Raw genomic sequence first — 20,821 nt, forward strand, 5'->3', positions numbered from 1 at the left:
TCTGTTGACTTTAGGAGAATGATGTGTATTTGACAAGTCTAAAAAAACAGACTACAAACTTAGGTGCTTAAATACAGCCTATAGGTGGAACCTTAATCATGTTCAGCAAAATGGAAAAACTGAAATGGAAATCAAAGGAGACAGAATTTCCCTCGCAGGTGACTTATTTAGGTGAGTTTGAAAATGCTGATTTAAGTAAGCATGATCTAAGAGATCAGTATGATTGGAAAACTTCTGAAATAGTTTTAGGTACTGTGTAGCCGGAGTTCTTAAGCTTTGATTACCTATTGATCCCAATTTAAAGTACCCCAATAAATATATATATGGTTAGCCATTAAAGAATGAGTGACAGTTGTATCAATGTGATGTTGAAATAACAAATACTGAAGTCATGAGATATCACTTAAAGCAGTTTTATTGTGAACATAGTCAAGTGTGATGTTTGTTAAATCAAACTTTTGGAACAGCTACCTAGACTCCACAGCAACATCACGTATTATTTTACAACTGTTAAAATAAATTTTTTTTCTTTTTGTCAGAGGAAAAAATGTACAAATTATTTTCTCCAGAGAATTGTCACCATTCCTTCAAGTTGCTGTCATTAGATTGACCATTTCAGTATGCTGGAGTAAACATTGATGCACCAGGCCATGTGTTTCCAAACTCCTTGACATTTTTGTGTATGCTTTATGCTGACTTTCAATCTGATATGGTAAAAATATGGGAGAAGGAAAGGCAATACAACAAAAAGCAGGGGATATGATAATACAAAGAACAGACATGCAAGGGATAAATTAATAAGGTAGTGTGTTTTTCCAAACCCATTTTTTCCTATATTTTAAGAAGCCATGGGCTGACCCAATTCAGCACTAATGCAAATTTTGAAAATCCCCTACAAATATTAACTTCCTGTGATACCAAATGCCAGCTGAATCCAGACCCAGAACATCTGCACCCTCCAGCCAGTTTTCCTTCCCTTCTCTTGCAAAGGCGTGAAATAGGTGTTGGAGCAGTGAGGGCTGTGAGAGCAGGCAAATTCCTCCCCACAGGGTCCACTCACCACCTCTGCTCCCTGGCGTGTGGCAAAAGGTCAGACTCACCTCTTCTCATGCACATCTATGGCTAGATGTAGCCATTGCTGTGCTTGTGCACTCCAGCACTGGAGTTACCAAACTTCGATTCAGCAGAGGGGGCAAATAGTTTGCTGCTGGATGAATGTAATTGCTGTAACTACTTAAAGATGAAAAATTAACAGGTCAAATCCTTAAAGTGTCAAATGTTTTTTTCCCAATGTTGCATCTGCCTTCTTACTGAGGGGCTTGGAATTTTTTTCATATAAAATAAAAATTGCCTGGAACACCAAGCATATGCTCCTAGTGAGTTTCTTACTACCTCCCACACACGTGTGCCCAGTTTAGTTAGAAGTGTCATTCAGTATTTTCACTGAATGTTCTAACCTCAGTTCCAAAAGAATGAAACCTGAAAAAATATTTACTCTACTTGTGAATGATTGGCACCATTTTAGAAGCTCACTGTAAATGCAAATCAGAGCTTCTTTATGAAACACATTTTTAAAAAACCCATAAACCCCCCTCCAACAAGACCCGAATGACCCGGTCACTTCAATTCAGTGTTGCAACTTTCGTCCAGTCAGTGCATATGACTGAGAAATACTTCCTAAGCAAATAAAAAGATTTTCCTGTCCAAAATACTCAAACAGCTCTTAAATTCTTTCATCCAGAATTGTAACCTAGATTCCAAATGAATGAAACCTGAAAAAATATTTACTCCAATTATGCGCAACTGACACATGCTTTTTGGTTGTGCTTAGCAGTTGAATGTAAATGCACATCTGAAAACATTTCCTCAACCAGATTTTTCTGGGAAACTACATCCACTACAATTAACTTTGTAAATAAATATAATCCATCAATACGGGTCAACAAACATTCAAAATTATGTTTCCATATATAAATACCCCTCCCGCCCCCAACTAACTTGCCAGTCTGTAATTTCTATAGAAGTTCATTACTTCTAATTAGAGCTAGCCAAGACTTTCTGTAAAAATTGCACTCAATTTCAACTGCTGACACTATATGTCATGTAACATCTCTGAAATTAAACAACAGCCTTATTGGAATGTAAAACAGGGTTTCAAACTTGCCTGCTGGATATGCAGTAAATTTGAGGGCTTCTAGGTAATCTATTAATATTAGATTGATTCCTGTTGCTGCCAAAAGGCTTGTGGATAAACCACTATGGAAATGAGCATAAAGGAAGGGAGGGCACACTCCTTTTCTCTAGATGAGAATACTAAGATCAAGCCCCAAAATGACCTTAAATATGTCACACAATCTATACCCAGACAGAAGATTAATGGGTGTATCAGAGTGACCAAGAGATGCCCCAAACAGAACAACACCCTAAGTATTTTGATTTCTTTGTGGTTACAAGGTGATGAAAACTTTATGGTTTGTAGATACTCCGAGAACATCAGTACGTATTCTCTGAGCAAGGTAACCAGAAAGCTGATCATTTGCTCACAAAGAACTGTGGATAAACTGAACAGATACTTGCAAGGTCTGACTTGCCCGTGTAGTTCATTCAGCAGTCAGAGCAAAGGAAAAACAGTGCAATGGTACAGAGTCACAGGCTGATTGACTCCATCTTCTTGGCAGGGAAAAAAAGCTTTTTCTCCACTTGTCTTGTTTTTTTATGTAGTAATTCAGTACAAAAACTCAGTACAATCAGACATACTTATTCTTCTAAAACAGTGTTTTGGGATTTATAACCCTCCTGTTTATCAGTCTAAACTGAAATAGATCTTTAATGTAGTCTTTAGTGTCAAGTTATGATTTCATTAAAGTTCCTAAACAAGGAAATATGTGGTCTGTGGTACAAATAAACATGCCCTGTGGTTCCATTTCTCTCCTGCTGGGAAAAAAATCAGAAGAATAATTATGTTATCTTTTGTTAGTGTTGGAAGAATTATAATCACATCTTTGCACCACCTAATTCTATGATGAACTACAAGATATTTTCTAAATAAACAGTCGTAAAGGCCATTCTCTTTTGAACTGGCATTTAGATATGAGATAAACGGACAGAGTCAGACTTTCTGTAAGTTTTGTACGCAGCAGAGTTGTGTAAATTTAATTGCAGGATGATTTTAATCTGTGAAACTCCATGGAGTTTATGTTGGAACAGAGTCCTCCTGACTCTATAAATCAAATGATTGCTGATCCCATCACAAATGTTCAAATTCTTAAAAATTGCATCCATATTTATGTCCCAGTAATATAATTTTCAAAGAAGAATGGATGGCAGTATAAATAATGTGTGCAATACCTATGGGGTGAGTTAACTTTTAAAGAGACAAAGCAATCTCTTAAAATACTGACAGTATTTTGATTGCCATTCTTTTGAATGCATATTTTGATAATTCTACAACGGTCTGTTTCTCAAAGATATAAAAGCTTTGCAAATCTGAATCTCTTCATCATCTAACTGAAACAGTTATGTTTGATGTTTTAAGATGTATCTCCTTTCCAAAGCTGCTATTAGACTTTAAGATCAAGAACCTATTTAGGAGAAGAAAATGAGCATTAATAAATGAAATGTTCTCACATTTCAATTCGAGTTTGGATACTCAGGCAACATGAAGAAAAAACTGTCATAGATCTATGCATAATATTTCAATGGAGTATACTGGATTGCTTTAACCAAGCACAAAGCAGGAATTGTAATTGACACACACAAATATGGGACCCCAAACAGACAAAATCCTTCAACATCCAATAGTGAAACCAAACTGACAAAAATGTTACATTGTTTAAGAATGATGTGATGCAGTGTGAAGGATAATGGTCAAACAAGAGCAATAACTCAGTATACAAAATTTTACAACGCTTAAATTGGCAGATGTGGAGCTACAGTACCCCCACAGCAAACTGAAATTTCTCAGACCAGAGCTAAGAGATTTCACAGTATTCATAACCCATTTATGATACTTATCAAGCTATTTGATGGTGAACTTCCACCAGACTTATTATGGGCTCTTAATAAGACATAAACACATTTTCAACATTTCTGCTCCTGTCAAAAAATAAATCCACCTAAACTTTCAGCATTGTATTTCTCCCAGTGGTTGAGAAGCCATTAACTCCAGCAAAGATCTGAGGAAATGACCTGAATTGATGTATGTGAAATTGCTCTACTCAAGCAATGTGCTCTTTTCTGAGGCTGCTTCTTGGTTTAAAGTACAGCGTGCCAGGACCCAAAAGACCCAGAGTGGTTAAATAATGCCAGGAAGAACAGTTTTAATGAGTTTTTGAAGTAAAAAAGTAGCCAAAGAATATACAGCAATCCTGAATAATGTTTCTCAGAACTCACCTCAGTGAGGCGACATATAAATTCTGCACTAATTACAACCTCCTACAGGCTAGTGAACCTCAAGCTGAGTTTGTGGCAGTAAAGTAGTTGTAGGTGAAAATGGGCCACCAAGAGAATGCTCAGTCCAACTTCTGCTGGAGGAATGTCTATAATAACAAATGCCCCATCACAACAGAAATACTTGTCAGGAAGCTCTTTATAACAGCTAGTTGTATTAAATACAATAGGAACAATAAAGAAATTATGAGAAGGACTTCATTCTTTCTGGACTTCACATTTAGAATCAACAAAGTAAGTAAATTGCTTTAAGTGAATGCCAGTCTTTAGAATCTCAGCCTTCAACAGACTCAGACAGCAAAAGTGAGAATATATCAGCTACAGAATAATATTTGTGTTCTTCATGAAGGCCAGCCGAGTTAGACTGGACAGGATATGAACTCACTAGTTTGGCAAGGAGGTACATGTCAAGAATAGCTGTTATGTAAGATCTGGCTTTGTATTTTAGTTCCTCTGATATATTTGAATTAAGTAAATTGACTGGAAAGGATCTTTTAGTTTATTATCCTACCTGTGACAGTAATCATTAGAAGATATTTAGGAAAAGGATAAATAAACAATGCCAATGTTTTTCAGGGCCCTGAGGGAACCAATAGGCCTTAATAGCCCAGAGCGGTCTCATCAGGGATGCACACATATACAGTTGGTCAGTGGGCCCAGGAGCCCCATTTGGCTCACATTTGGAACTGCAGGACTCGATCCACATCACAGTGGATGTGCCATTAATAGTGTTTTAATCACCTTCCTTGACCCTTGTCCTTCCTTGCTCTTTTTAAGGTAGCTATACACAAAATGCTTTAGGATCCTGGAACTATTGGAAAGGCATAAATCTGTCAAAATGATAAAAGCAAAGGCATCTACTGAGCATATATATAGAAACCATTACTAATGTCAAATTTCTAGCAGGCGTTACTTGTTACATCGATATGTTTTGCAATATGGAAGAGCTGATAACAAAAACTGCCCAACTAAAATTGGATGGAGTATGAAGGAAAACAAGTGTGTTTATGTAATCTTAAACAGAGTGGTTAGGTAGACAGATCCATCTAATTACATGAATATAAATTTTCAGAGATGGTATCTTAATTGTTTAGTCTGCATCAAGCTCTCCAAATGCGAACTTAATGCTTTTCAGTGCGTGTTCTATATTAGATGAGCCATGAACAGCATTAGACAAAATATCATGTGCAAACTGAGCCCGAATTGATTCAGGAGAGGTCTTCTTTGCCTCTTCTGGATCGGTTGGACCCATTAATTGCCTCCACTCTTCCACAGCATTTTCCTTTGATAAGACCATTATCACTGATGGACCCCTGTAAAATCAATATGAGGAAGCTCTTAGACTATTCTGAGATTTCTGAGATGCAGACTTAGCTTTAATGTCAGAGGTACCGCGAAGGGTTATAATAAGCATTGAACTATGTTAATTTTATTAAGTTGCTTAAATATTGAAATTTGTTTCTGAGTGTTTTATTTAAGGAAATATCCCATAATTGAAACTCAAAGAAATTATGATGATCAGATATTTTGATTTGGACTTCTTGTCCTAAAAATATTCTCACCCAATGATTTCTGAAGCAAGACAACACATACTGTATTTATCAGCTATACTAACAATATTATGAGGAAGATATTTGTCCTGCATGAGGACAAAAAGGATTCCATTGGAAAGCAGTTCCTTTTTAGAGAAAATAAACTCCAAAATAATACTACCCATAAGTTTGAGAAGTATTGTAAATCTCCCTTTTAAAGGAAGAGTACTCTGTGCTAGAAGCCACTAAATTTGCTAGAAAGAGTGACAGGTTGTAAAATCCTTGCACCACTTATGGTGTAACATGTTTTGTTGGCACTGTAGATGCAAAGTGTGATGTCTACTTACATACATCAGTACTGTAAACCAAGACACTTACTCAGTCATACAATTCACCAACTGTTCAAAAAAGGGTTTTCCTTTGTGATCCTTGTAAAACTGTGCAGCCATTTCACGAGTTAAAGCTTGTTCTTTTACCTTTGAGATGCTAAATCCAGCCTCTTTAACTTTTTTCATAATTTCATCTAGGAGGATAACAAACAAGCTTGGTTTTGATTGAAATGGTTTAGATGCAAAAAATACAAACTGCAAACACCCAAACTTTAAAAGTTTCGGGAAATACCAGATGCCTTTAAAAAAAAAAAATCTCCAACACCTATTGGAATTCTTCTTGCAAATATAAAACACCCATGGACAACATAAGAAACACTTCAACAGTCCTCTAAAATAGGCAGAAACCATTGTCAGTGCATTATTCATACCAATGCAGGTATCAAACCCAGACTGTAATTAACTATACCAATAGCATTTGCTGTTGTTTCTCACATTGAACAGAAAGTGGACTGTAGTTGTAATGCTGTATCAAACATCAGCTGGCCAGCCAAAATCAATCTGGATTGTTACAAGAGGGGAAGAAAGACTCCCAAAAGCCAATGATGAATTAGCATTAGAAAGACTACTGAAATTTGTTAGAACAGAATAGAATAATGTTAAGTAAGGGGTCTAGATAGAGGCTTTTTAAAAAGTGCCAGCAAACATTCTTAGGGCAAGATTCCAAATTGTAAACAGTGCTCTTTTTACTTTTGACTTTTTTCTCCTTATTCCCTTAGTCTAACAGTAAGCTAAACTAAGGATGGGAATGCATCTAACTGAGCAATGACCCCTTTTGAGTCAGTAAATGTAACTGTCTGAAGTAAGTAATACAAGTTTGGCAAGTGTGTCTCTCCTTTGACTAGTTAGGATGCTGGGCAGGTATTCTGCAGAAGTGCCTGGCTTTTAAAAGATTTAACTTAGCTAAGGACTCTCTTTCTTCAATTCGCCACTATTCTAGTGAAGAAAAACCTATAGACAGCTTTAGCAAAGAAAATGTCATATTTGAGATGTCAATCTGAATTATGCAAGCCCGGTAAAAGCATTTCTCTGCACAGAAAACATATTTCAGAGAATCAAAATAATGCATTTGACGTGATTTACTGCAGTGTGCATTGCTAATCTTTTGTAGAAATGCTTACATCACTAGATATAGCTCATACTTTCTGAAAGCCTTACCTTTATGATTCTTAGCAGCATCAGGTTTGATTAATGCAAAAGTTTGTTCCTCAGGGAAGAAGAACTCTAGTTCCTTCTGAGCATCTATGTGTGAAGAGCTGCCATGCAGCTGATTGATAGGTACGTTTTCAATCGCATACTGTGCACGCAAACTAGGAGTCATTAAAAGAGTGAAGTTACTTAAAAGCATAGCCATTTTGAGCTGTGAACTATGATTAGCCTTAACCCAGTGAATATAAATCAGTGGAAATCTGAAATATGAACACCCTCCCTCCCAACCCTCATCCTGTTGTATTTCCAAGTAATACCACTTCTTCCTTAATGAAACATCACTTCTGTCAGCAGCAGGTAACATAATACCATGGCAATTTCCTAGAGCAATGCGATAAGCAGGTAGAACTAAGGCATCCATTTATAAAATGTGTAGGAGAAACTTGGTCACAAATAAAATATTCTACTGATGCAAAGTTTTCAATAAGCTACAAGAAAAATCTCAGTGGTATTTCAAGAAAACTAATGGTGGTATTTCAAGAAACCCTGTCTACTATTATGAATAGATATTACCAACACTTTTTCTCTGACTCAAGAATTCCCCTTTCATTACATTGCACTTTTTTAAACTCAGCTTTTAATTCTGTTTAGCAGACTTTATATCTCAAAAAATTTGATAGTTTCTATGCATAATACACAACTACTCCCAAGAAAAGCTTAAAAAACTGCAGAATTGCATATCTGTTTCCAGATGATGGCACTATAGTTACACTAGTCGGAATGGGGAATGAGCTGAGGAATGCAAAAGTAAGTTGGAAGCTGTTAATAATGGTTTACTTCTGTGACTATTACCTCTCTGGATTTTCCCTAGCCTCTTCAAGAGTCTTTGGGCCTAGTAAATCTCTCCAGTGTGATACAGCATTTTCTCGTGTTAGAGCCAATACAAGAGTTGGACCACTGTAGAATAGGAAAAGTAGCATTAAAAAAAAAATTCAACTCTTGGTACTTTTAAAAAGCAATTTGATTATATATAGTCTGGACTAGCAAAATGAGCACCAGTACTGGAGGACCTTAAAACTGATCTAATTGTTTAAACAGGTACTGTCTGATAAAACTTTATGGGGATTAAATATGAATTTGAATTGCAAAGTTACTGAGTTTTGTCACAATGGCAAGACAGAAATACTGATCATGCCCTAAACATGTCCCAATTTCATATGAATGGAATATCCAAACATGATTTATTTCTCTTCCCCAAGTATCCAACACACAGCATGGTTGAAGATTTCAGAGTTCTCCTACAGACAACCTAAATGCAGCAAGTTCACACAAATCAGTGAACTTGGCCGCTGAGACGTCATACATACAGAGATACGGAGTAGCTAGTAACTTTTAAAAGCTTGATTTATATATTTGTTGTACTTGGGAATTATTCCATTATCTGCAGTTATCTGATCCTGTTCTGTCTTTTACTAAACTTTCAGGTACATGTGTATCATGTATTAGCCAGGAAGTGTTCAACACCAGTTTGGGTGGGACTCTGAGCAACCTGTTCAGGTGGAAGGTGTCCCTGCCCATGGCAGGGGGTTGGAACTAACTGGCCTTAATGATCCCCTCCAACCCAAACCCTTCTGTGAGTCTATGATTCAATAATTATTGTGAAAATGTCAGTCTTATCTGATCCAATATAGATTCTATAGATTCACATTCTCCTTTTTCATTCAACATACCTGGTCATTTGCTCTAGAAGGACTGGGAAGTAGTCTTGATCTACATGTTCTTTGTAAAATGTACGTACTTGTTCCTCAGACAGAATTATTTCTTTCTGCATTGCTATTTTGAAGCCATCATCCTTTATCCTTTGCATGATAGACTCTGTTAAATATATTGAAATGATGCTAAACTGCCATCCATTCATTCCTTTGCACACTTGTAGACAAATGACATGGAATTTTCCATGATAATGTTAAATTTTTACAGGTGAATTTATTTCCTAACTAAAGAACAGAAAACTGATTTAAAGCAACTGCTAGAAGGCATCGCTAGTTGCCTGAACACTCAGAAAGCTGATCCTCATCTTCTTAAGGCTTTTTCTTGCTTCAGAAACCTCAGTAGGAATTCCTGACTGAGAAATATGATACGTGTTATTACCAGCAAAAGAAGGTCTAAGGAATTTGAATAGGTGAAATGTTTATTTAACTAAGTCTTACAAGACCACATGGGTAAGCAAGCAGTATTTGGTACAAGTCAAAATTATCTACAAAATTAAGGCATAATTACCTACACATGAACTGCAGAACTGCAGCTCTAAGCAACATGCTGGACAACCATAAGGAAAATAAATTCACAAGGAAAGATCAAAATTGTAGAGTTTCAACTCTCTGCGTGTAAGTTTGTTCAAGTACAGAGATTCTCAAGTTAAAAATAAAAATGCTATCTGAAATCTAGGAAGAAATGCAAACATATGACTGAGAAGAAAAGTAAACTTCTTTGGATTAAGGTTTATGTAATGGGGTAGATTTTTTTACTTGATCTGTGAAAATGCTCTCTGTTTAGACCTGCCCTTGAGCATCACTGCCTTATGCAGAATAGAATATCTTGGATTGCATATTTTTTCCTCTTGCCATTGATCTATCTTGGGCCTGCTATTCAAGAATATCAGCTGCTTTATTACGGTGGGAGATCTAGTCCCCTATACTACATTTGAAAATTCTAGCTTCTCTGAGAGGTCTTATAGGAACATTCCATCTACAGACTTTCTTGAAAAATTAACCAAACAAACAAAATATCATTGACATTTGCATTCTCAATATATGAAAAACATTAACCTCATAACTTCATTCCAGACAAAGATTACTGCTGGCCTAATGCCGGAGAAACAGTATAACCTAAAACCAGTTCATTAATTGAGTTAGGATTTATAATTCAAAATTCAAAATAGGAGAATATTTATACATACTTGATAGAAAATATGGTTATTAACACTTACCTCGCCTTTCTTTTAAGAGACTAGGTCTAATTATCGCCAAAGTCTTTTCAACTTGTTCTGCCTTATTTACATTAAAATTTGGGAAAAAGAAGGCAAGTTGTCTGCTGGCATCTTCAACACTGTCTTGCACATCACATAAATTTACCAGACTCTCAGTTTCTGTGAGTCCTGGCAACCTGATGAAACATAAAGTAATACAGTATTTAAGTTACTGCTTGGTGTTAACAAAATGACTTTTTGAAGATGTACTTTCTTAAAATTTAGTGAAACATAAGGATAGAATGCAAAACGAAGTTTTTATTAAATTCAGATTCATGAGTAAAGTAATATTTCTGAGAAGAGAATTATTAATCTTCTCAAAAAGTGCCTGATCACGTGCTCTGAAGGAGAAAGCTCAGCCAGGCTGCTTTAACAACTCCCCTCTAGGTTATCCAAAATAGTTTCTCTGTTTCATGAGACGGAATTGCTACTTACAAATGTACAGTGTGTAATGAATGATCAGTAGAAGGCTTGTGCTTAATTCATGTACAGCATGATCATAAAAATGATAGCACTACAGAATTGTCTCTGACAGAGACCCTTCTCATTGTTTCTGGTCTGTTTATTTAGCTATGTAAATAAAGCCCCTCTTGGCCACTTGTAGAAAATGCAGTATTCCCCAGCTGTACTAAATTAATGCAGACAGGGATGCAGCAGGCATTGACAAAAATGTCAATTATTAAAACAATCTCTTGTTTGGATGAAGTATTTAAGCTCACGTTGCTTTAAGTAAGTGTCTTGTCTAAATATAAAACTTGAGTCGATATTTGAATTTTTGTGAACACTCGATTGTCTGAGGCTGCATATACAACTATCATCCTTAAAATTCTCTACAAACCCTTGGCATAGAAGAAAAACACACACTTCAAGATATCATGGTTGTGAACAGCTAATCCTTACAATTTTTTTTGCCTCTTGAAGTAGCGTGGGGACACAACCCCCAGTACCCTACCCCTTCTCTGCTGGCTTTTACAGTGCTATCTGGGAGAAGAGCATGCCTCAGGTGTGTCCTGGTCTGCCCTGGGCTATATCTACAGCTTCCCAACAAACATAGGGGTAAACATGGGAAGGAGTGCAACTTCAGCTGGTGGTGTGGGCAGTCCCTTGGTATGGGTGAACTCGAATTGCAAGGACTACATCAGCTTTGAAGTGTAGCATTGTTCCCCTCATTCTGAGAACCCATGGAAGGCGAGTTCAAAGAGATCAATGACCTTTGCTTGTCATCTCTAACTAGGAAGCAAGGAATTTCTGAATTCCCATGAGAGCTGGGATTGCATTTCTAGTGGTGGTCCTGTGAAGGACTAGGTGACGAACTCTGCCTGCTCCCTGGACCCTGCACACATGGGCACATCTGCCTCTGTAGGAACATGCCTTGGTTTATGGTGTGCTCTGAACACTGACTGAATCACAGATACACATTTTCGCTGGTACTTACTTGACTGGCTGCTCAGGCTCACCAGACTCACTTTTTTTGCGTAGATCTATCCATTGAGGAATAGCAGCAGTTGGTTCTTTTTTAGTGATTATCAAAACATGGCATGGTCCACTCATCATGAATCGAACAAATGCTTCAAAGTCAGGCTAAAAAACATAATTTCCCCCCCTCTGAACTGCAGGAACTCTGAGTTTTTCATCAGTAATGAGACAATTATGCTTTTAAAGTAACTCATACATTCCTGTTCCAAACTGGCATTCACACATATTCCTCAGAACCTTGTTAGGTTGTTTGGGAAGATTTTTGATCGATTATTTGAGACAACATTATCAAATGACTAAAAAAAAGTTAATTGAGATAAAGAAAGTCATACAACTCCTTTAAACAAGTACTAGATGTTCTTCCTGGTTAAAATGCAAATGACAAGAGTGAAGAAAACGATCTGGAAACTCAATGTGATCACTTTCTATGCTTGCAGTATAGCATGTAGTGTGACAAGAAACTGCAATACAGTTTCATGAATAATTTTTGAAATGAAATTCATGTAGCTGGTTATAAATATAGAACACAGAGCTATTTGCAAGACATTTGTAGGCTTTCCCTTCATTTGCTTTGCTATGTGCTTTTCACTTCTTCAGTTTCAACTTTCAATCCTATAAAAGTACATTTCCATCAGAAAAATAACTTTTGAAGCCTGTGGTGTGAGTTCTTAATCTTTATTTTTTTCTTTCTTTTTTTTTTTTTTTTTTTTTGTGTATGTCACCTTTTTCTTGGGGATATTTATTCTCCTTTTAAATATTTGGCTAAATCCTTACCAGTCAGCATCATTGCATATGATACTTTTTTCCTTTAGTAATACAAGGATGAAATATTCACATATAAGCTTTCAAATAATTGCTTTTCTCTTTCAATTATCTTCATATCTATGCATACACTTAACCAATTTCCCAAGATGAACAAACTCAAAAGAAACAAAATGAAGTACAAAAACGTTCAGTATGATGCAAAAAGGGTGTCTTTATACTGTGGTGGCTTTGAAGGTACTCTTCCTTATGTTAGAAGAACTACGTGTAACTGTTAATTTTGGCTGTCGTGGATCGCCCAGCTTCATCATTAAAAAGAATCAATTTTTGCTTCCAGTTTAATCTGGAGGTCTATCGCCTTGAGTCCCCATTCCCTTGTAGAAGGCACACTCCAGGAATTCAGCAAGACTGGGGAGTATTAAATCAGGAGTAATTTTGTGCACTGAACACAAAGGAATCCATATGTTTTAACAAAATTATTTTTCAGCTTAAAATTAAAGAATGCCAAATGATTGGCCTCTCAATATGCATAGGACTCTCTGGAGCCATATAGCTCATAGCAGTTTTATTATTCTCCTGTCCTAATGTTGGCAGGGATCTGCTATGGTGTAATAGTATTGTTTTCCACTCTCCATGATATTGTAAAAGTCATGGCAGTTAGGTAAAGTCTCAGATGACTGAAAAAAAGGGAAACATTGTATGCCTCTTTTAAAAGGGTAGAAAGCAGGACCCCAGGAACTACTGGCCTATCAGCCTCACCTCTGTGCCTGGGAAGATCATGGAACAGATCCTCCTAGAATTTCTGCTAAGGCTCATGGAGGACAAGGAGATGATTTGGGACAGCCAGCACGGCTTCACCTAGGGCAAGTCCTGCCTGATCAATGCAGTGGCCTTCTACAGTGCAGTGACTTCATCATGGACAAGGGAAGAGCTACAGATGTCATGTCTGGACTTCTGTAAAGCCCTTGACATGGTACCCCACAACATCCTTCTCTCTGAAGTGAATTGTTTCTTATTGCTGTTCAGTGATAAGGAATTGGTTGGACTGTTGCATCCAGAGGGTAGTGGTCAGAGGCTCAGAGTCCCAATGGACATCAGTGACAAGTGGTGTCCCCTGGGGTCCATACTGGGGACCAGTGCTGTTTAGTATCTTCATTAATGACATAGGTGAAGGGCTCGAGTGCAGCCTCAGCAAGTTTGCAGATGACACCAAGCTGACACACCCAAAGGACAGGATGCCATCCGGAGGAACCTGCACAAGCTCAGGAAGGGGGCCCATGGGAATCTCATGAGCATTAAAAAGATTGAGTGCAAGGTGCTGTATATGGGTTGGGGCTACCTCTGGTATCAGCACAGGCCAGGGGATGAACAGATCGAGAGCAGCCCTGGGGAGGACTTGAGGATGCTGGTGGATGAGAGGCTGGACATGACCCGGCAATGTGCACTCACAGCCCAGAGAGCCAAACGTGTCCTGGGCTGCATCCAAAGCAGCGTGGCCAGCAGGGTGAGGGAGGAGATTCTGCTCCTTTGCTCCACTCTGGTGAGACCCCACCTGGAGAGCTGCATCCAGCTCTGGGATGCCAGCATGGGAAGGACAGAGTCTAGAGGACATTAGAAAGAAATTCTTTGTTGTGAAGGTGGTGAGTCACTGGAATTGGTTGCCCAGAGAAGTCGTGGATGTCTCATCCCTGGAGCCCTGCTCAAGGCCAGGCTGGATGGGGCTCTGAGCACTTGTTCTAGTGGAAGGTGTCCCTGCCCTTGGAACCAGATGATCTTTAAGGTCCCTTCCAACTCATGCCATTCTGTGATTCTATGATTCTATGATATATCAAACACTGTATGCTTTGTTTGTCTTTGTTCTTCCCATGTCTATCTCCACACTTAACTAGTCTCAAATTTGGCTGCTCTTCTCAGGAAGTTGAGTTATTTTTACCTCTGTTTCAAAACTGCCTCTGTCTAAACTACAATCCCAGCTTTGCTAAAACCAAGCCCTTTATGATTTCTTACAAGATCTCCCTGTTACTTGCTTTCTAAGCCATAATGCAGCTGCCTAGTGATTGCTATCAGTTTGGTTTTTTCTCTCTGACTTTTGTAGGAACCATCTCATCTCACTCTTATTCATTTGGAATGCCATAGGAACACCTTCCCACCTACTCCTTTAGATTAGGCTAACCCTTCAATTGGTCCCTCTAATAATATCAAACAAACTATTTGCATAAAATTCCAGCCTCTATCTTACACATATAGCAGAAGGTACAAATATTTGCTAAGAAACTTCATTTTTTGACCCAGATCCTTCTAAAGAGTTAATTTTAGCTATCACACTGCTGGAAAATATGACCATATCCAGGTGCTAGTTTGCTAGACCACTGCCATTTAATGGTGGACAGCCTAATTTAATTATTTTCTTGAACTTTATATCTGTCTTTAGCTATTTTTGTCCCCTACTGTAGGACAAGGCACAAAAAGTAGATTTCAACTGAGATGCTTTCCCTTTCTGCCTGTGCACATGCTTATTCCCAGAACTATCCCATGATAAAATCTGAAAAGAAATAAAAAAATTAATATATTATATACTTATTTTCTGGGTGGAAAAATAAATGTCAAATAGATACACACTGTCACATAGATGACACTGGATTTTGGGTTTGTGCCACATTTCAGCACCTAATAGGTAAGGTAGAGTAATTGCAGAAACAACCTATACAGCACTCTAATTTTCTTTCCTACAAAGGTCACTGGGCCTGTCATAACACATTTTAAAATCAGTATAATTTTACCTTGATAAATAGTGTTAGAAATTTAGCACCATGTCTAAGGATCATGCACATTTAGATAACAGAAAGAACAACAAAATATTTTAATATTTAATTGGAGGTCAGTTTAATTTGGTTGGAATATTAGATTGCTACCTAGTGATATTTACATGAATCAGTGAAAGAAAAGGGAGAGAGAATACCTCTTTTTTTATGTACTAAATCTACATTAATTCAGTTCTTCAATATACTTAAAATTGACCATACAGAGATTTGCAAGCACATCTGGTAACCATTATATATTTTACCTGTTCCCTTCACTTAGATTTTTAGTTTGTTTTTACCTGTTCTTTATTCCGGGCATAAAACACTCTGATTTGCTCTTCAGTAAGCATTCTCTCCTCTGCTGCTTTAATGTCAAATCCTGCATCTTTAATCTGCAATTATTCGGTTGTTACTCACAGGCATTTGAAAATGGATACATACAAAATTGTATGTTATTGTAAATCTAAAGATTGATTGATTCTGGAAGCTTTCTTAAGTTTAAAATTCTCCAAAATATTCTATCTTTGCCTAAACTGAACTTCCAGCCTTTCAAAACACGTCACTAAATTCAGGATTATAATACCTCTAAGTTAATGTTTGTGAAAAAATACAGTGCAGTTCAATGTATGTAGCACATTCATTCAGTAGTTAATAATCCCTTTTATTTCACATTGAATAAACTCCTTTTGATCATTGTGACTGGTTAACATGCAACTTATGTTGCAAAATATAAATTTTATTATAATCATAGTAGTCACATAAATGTGCAATTGTCAACAGTTGTTTTATCAGGCTAAACTATTTGGCTTTAGGAAGAGCAAATAAAGAAAAATGAAATCTACTTTATGATTTTCTGTTTCAAACTCTGTTACTGCACCAAGTTCAAGTATTTGTGAGTGATGCACATTTATATGACTTTCATCAAAGTTCATAGTCCATTGGTATGAGGTTTGTATTATACACTGATATTTTAACAACGAAGGCAGTACCCAGCCCCAGTACTGATGATACACCAATATTAATCTGTGTACCAGCACTCTGCTCTTTAAAAGCCCGTGTGGTGCTGCTGAGTGTTTTCAGACTGCCCCAACGAGGCTGACTGTGGACACAGTGTGGGAAAACACACCTCATAAGCCAAGTAGCAGCTGCTCCAGCTAAATTGTTTGCAAGCCCCGCCTATTTTTTTGCCTTTGCTGAGCTTCCTTCCTTTCCAGCTAAGGTAGAGCAATTACAGAAACAACCTATATAGCGCTCTGACTTCCTTTCCTGCAAAGGTCACTGTCCCTCTCATAACACTTTTTAAAATTCTTATATTTTCATCTTGATATATATTGTTATGAGGCTTTTTTTTTTTTTTTTTGATAACAGAAACAATATCAATCAATGTCTAAACTCTTCTGGCATAGAATATTGAAGCAATAGTATAAATTCGAATGTCATATTATTTCAGGTAAAAATTATTGTGCTTTTATCATCCTTAGCAGAGAAGCCTTATCAGATTCTGTTCTAAAGTCTGGGCATAAATTAGAATCTACTTACCCTTAAATTTTGCTATTATGTCTCTTAAATAAATAGAATGAATGACTATTTTAAAATTCTGTCTACCTTTTTCTTAATTTCTTCTATGCGTCCCGCTAAGACATCATCAGGTTTTATAATTCCAACTGAATAAGTGAGTACTTCTGAAAAAGGGATAAAATAATGTCCTAATTAACACATTCATCAAAATAAATGCACAACTAAGTTTTCCATTACTTACAAGTGGGTTTCTCTAAGTAATTCTCCATTTTCATCTTGATATGGCCAAACAGTGGTCGCAAAAAAATGACTCCTGCACTTAAAGCATGTCTTGGAGTGCAGGACCAACTTTTTCCTTCCCTGGAACCCACATTTCCCATGAACTACTGTTGGGGGAGGGGGGGGGGGCTAATATGGTGGAGAAATGCAAACATGTAGCTGTGGTGGGAAAATATCAGTTTATGATGGAGCCCTTGTCTAGGGAGAGCTCTGTATGTACAATACTAGGAAAGTGAAAGGAATGAATTTTACTAATGAAAATTCACTAAGTGAAGATCTGTATGAATATTGGAGATTTCCAGTAGAACATATATTTCTCGTCATAGTGAATGTTTGATTCCTTAGCTTTGTGAATGCTGAAGGCATTGGGAATCAGTATCTGTTGATGTCACACATGCTTGCTAGCTCAATCTAATGTTTAAAACAGGGTGTTCCTTGCTGTGAAAGAGTAGACACAGTGTTACTACATCCACTGCATACAGGTCCCTGAAAATGGTCAGAAGGGAATAGCAACTTTACTGGACCTGAAGTTTACAGTGAAGCATTTGAATGTATATCAATCAGACCCCAAAACTGTAGAAGAATTTAAGATAGGGATAATGAAAACAGCAGAGTACTGCTTGTTACCAATACTAGAAACACTTACAGGCAACTGCATATGTTAAGGAAAATATTACTGCCAAATGTTAGTGTATTACAGTGTCTGAGAGACCCCCTCTCCTGAAGCTGAGCTAAAGCTCTCTTTTCTGATTTTCTATCATGTTTAAGTTTTGGTGATTAGTGTGAAGTCTGTAGACAATTGCTAAATGATAATACTATACTAGTAAGTCTCACAGGGTTTATGAGAAAAAATAAAGGCTAAAGCTGAGGTCAGGAATATGTTAATTGAACCATCCATTTGGAAAAAAGCATGAAGATGAAGGAAAAGGGGTGCCATGACTGTGATCTAATGCTTCTCACAGGGAAAAAAAGCAATATCCAGAACAAGGAGAGGATGGAGGAGTTTGTTCCATCTCAGTGGTGCAGAATGGCATTTTCTGCATATATGAAGCAGTAGGAACACTCAGTAGCTACAGATAACAATAAAAAAAGAAACGATGTAGGTCTCAGCTCATGAGAAACCTTAAATTAATCACAGACAGGACTTGCAAACAGGATGGTGCTTATTTTTCAATCTTTTTGGAAGTTTATCCTGCTACTGTGGATTTATGCTCTTATACAAATCTGTTCTTAAATCTAATCTGGTGAAAGAGTTAATTAAAATAATCTGAGATAGAAGGCAGGCCATTGCTTCACAGATTAACTCTTCCAATCCTCTCAGGTTGACCCCATCTTAGTATTCCACCTCAACAGAAGTACACAGCTCACACAGGGACTGTGTAGAACTGACTTTCAGGCCTGAATTTTGCACAGCAGAATTCCCTGGCACATGTGACTTCTGTCTAAAGTCTGGAGGTTCTCAGTGTGGGGGTGAAAATATTGATGATGACAGTCCAATACATTAATTCCTTACAGAAGAAAGCTCAATCAAAACTTTCCATTAATTCAACCAAAGGAAAGTCTATTAGTGCTAAACATAGACAATTATTAATCAAAAGACATTTGTTCTCTTTCTTTCTGTTAACATTTCTAAAATAAATCAAATGTATTTACCCTCCTCTACAGCCCCCTCGGACCCTTCTGATGAATCTTCATGGAAAACGAGTTCTTCTGCCTAAGGTAATTGCAAATGGAGTAAAGAACATCAGCAGTGCAAAGATAGAGTCACCAAAAATAGCTGTCACATCTTCACAACACCTTTATCTTAATGTAAGAATGGACTTGCTACCCTGGGAAAAAAGCAATTCTAAGAAGGCCCTTTGGCCAGACTGGTTTTCCTTAACTGAGTTTCAGTTTGTTAAAAAGCTATTTTTACTATAAGTGAAGTTCTTTCATTTCCATTTTAACAAAACAAGCAATGAGACATGACTATTTCCCATGTCTCTGTTTCATATGATGCAGTTACTAAGTTATATATTAAAAATACTTAGCCCTGAAAGAAAAAAGATTACTAAAACACTTATGATCTAGTGGCATTTTTCCGTCTCTTCATTTCTTAAATCACTAGGCTAATCTGTAAATTTGTTAAGTTTTTATAAAGTACCATAATGGAAATTTGGGGGTTCTGAGGAGAACAAGCAACAGGGGAGGATTAATTCTGCTACTACTGTGAATTCCAACAGTGGGATCTTTTGCAGTGCAGGCTACTGAGGTCAGACCAAGCTGTCCTTGTGTCCTTATGTTACCTGGAAGTCAGGAGTGAAAGGTGATGGAATAAATTTGTTGAATGACCTTTGTTTTTTGTAGCAAGCTGGATTCATTAGGTACAGAGCAATCCCCATGGCTTTGGGCAACCTGATCTAGTGAAAGATGTGACTGCCTGTGGCAGGAGGGGTTGGAGTAGATGATCTTGAAAAATGTCTTACAACCCTGATAATTTTACTTGATTTCTAAAACAAAAGCCCATCATATATATGTCACTTTAATGTTAGGACAAAAATACAAAAAATTAAACATTATCTAAACACTACCACAGACATTTAGACAAATGGTGTAAGTGTAATAAAAATACACATTTATACATCAGCATCTTGTTTGTGAGTACCTCAGTGCGTTCCTTCTCTCCAGCTGCAATGTCCCTCTCTTCTTGCACTAGCTCTGTTACTGTCTTAGTTATAAGAGGAGCATTTACACCTTTCACTATTGCAAGAATTTTGCCATGCTGTCAAAGAGAAAATAACACTCTCAGTGAGTTTTCATCACTTAATTTACACATTTGCTTGAATTTTTGAAACCTGCAATATCTTGCTAATTTTTTCCAGCTACAGGGTCATTTCCTATGCCTGCTGAAGGGAATACGAAAGCTACTACAGCGTCTGTTACTTCAGAATGAAACTTCTGTGCGTTTATTTCCTTGCTTCCTTCTTTACCAAATTTTCCATGTTTATTTCTGGGCTCAACACTGAGAGTATAGTTGGAAGCAAATGCAAATATGGATTTTACTTGTTCTTAATTTCTCTAACATGGAGTTTTCTGTCTTTTTTTTTTGTATGTGTGTGTGTGTGTGACTTTTCAGTGCATTCTCTACAACATTCAGGTGCATAGTAGTGAAGCTAATGGTGACCAAAGGTACTGCTAACATCTCTAGGCAGCATTCAGATTCAAACCTGAAAGTGTCCTGAAAGTTTCATTATTCTTGGTCCCTACTTATGGAAATTCAAATCGTGGCTCCCTCAAGTTAAAAGAAACCCCACCTCTTCTTAAGTGAACACTCTACAATGGTGTCCTAGGAGAACCAACTTTCTGTGTCCATCAGTGAGAGATAGTAAATATATGATGAATTGCTACAGTTCCTCAAGTGTGAAAACATAATTTTATTTGTTATCTTAAAAATCTATA

The 20,821-nt window shown here is 37.1% G+C and overlaps 1 protein-coding gene across 1 annotated transcript in view; it reads right to left on the bottom strand.

Moving 5' to 3' along the window:
• Positions 1 to 5,428: 5,428 nt before the first annotated feature.
• Positions 5,429 to 20,821, bottom strand: part of NME8 (NME/NM23 family member 8) — an 18,068-nt gene continuing 2,675 nt past the window's right edge. The window contains exons 5-15 of the mRNA XM_017734434.1: positions 20,028 to 20,144; positions 19,037 to 19,097; positions 17,192 to 17,268; positions 15,886 to 15,978; positions 11,983 to 12,128; positions 10,509 to 10,684; positions 9,250 to 9,394; positions 8,372 to 8,476; positions 7,529 to 7,680; positions 6,360 to 6,504; positions 5,429 to 5,762 (exon numbers count right to left, since the gene is read on the bottom strand). Of these exons, the coding sequence (XP_017589923.1) occupies positions 5,540 to 5,762; positions 6,360 to 6,504; positions 7,529 to 7,680; positions 8,372 to 8,476; positions 9,250 to 9,394; positions 10,509 to 10,684; positions 11,983 to 12,128; positions 15,886 to 15,978; positions 17,192 to 17,268; positions 19,037 to 19,097; positions 20,028 to 20,144 (1,440 nt within the window). The 3' untranslated portion in view covers positions 5,429 to 5,539. The remainder of the gene's footprint in view (positions 5,763 to 6,359; positions 6,505 to 7,528; positions 7,681 to 8,371; positions 8,477 to 9,249; positions 9,395 to 10,508; positions 10,685 to 11,982; positions 12,129 to 15,885; positions 15,979 to 17,191; positions 17,269 to 19,036; positions 19,098 to 20,027; positions 20,145 to 20,821) is intronic.

Source organism: Corvus brachyrhynchos, unplaced genomic scaffold, assembly GCF_000691975.1.
Source record: "Corvus brachyrhynchos isolate BGI_N302 unplaced genomic scaffold, ASM69197v1 scaffold94, whole genome shotgun sequence".
In the NCBI taxonomy this organism is placed as follows: Eukaryota; Metazoa; Chordata; class Aves; order Passeriformes; family Corvidae; genus Corvus; species Corvus brachyrhynchos.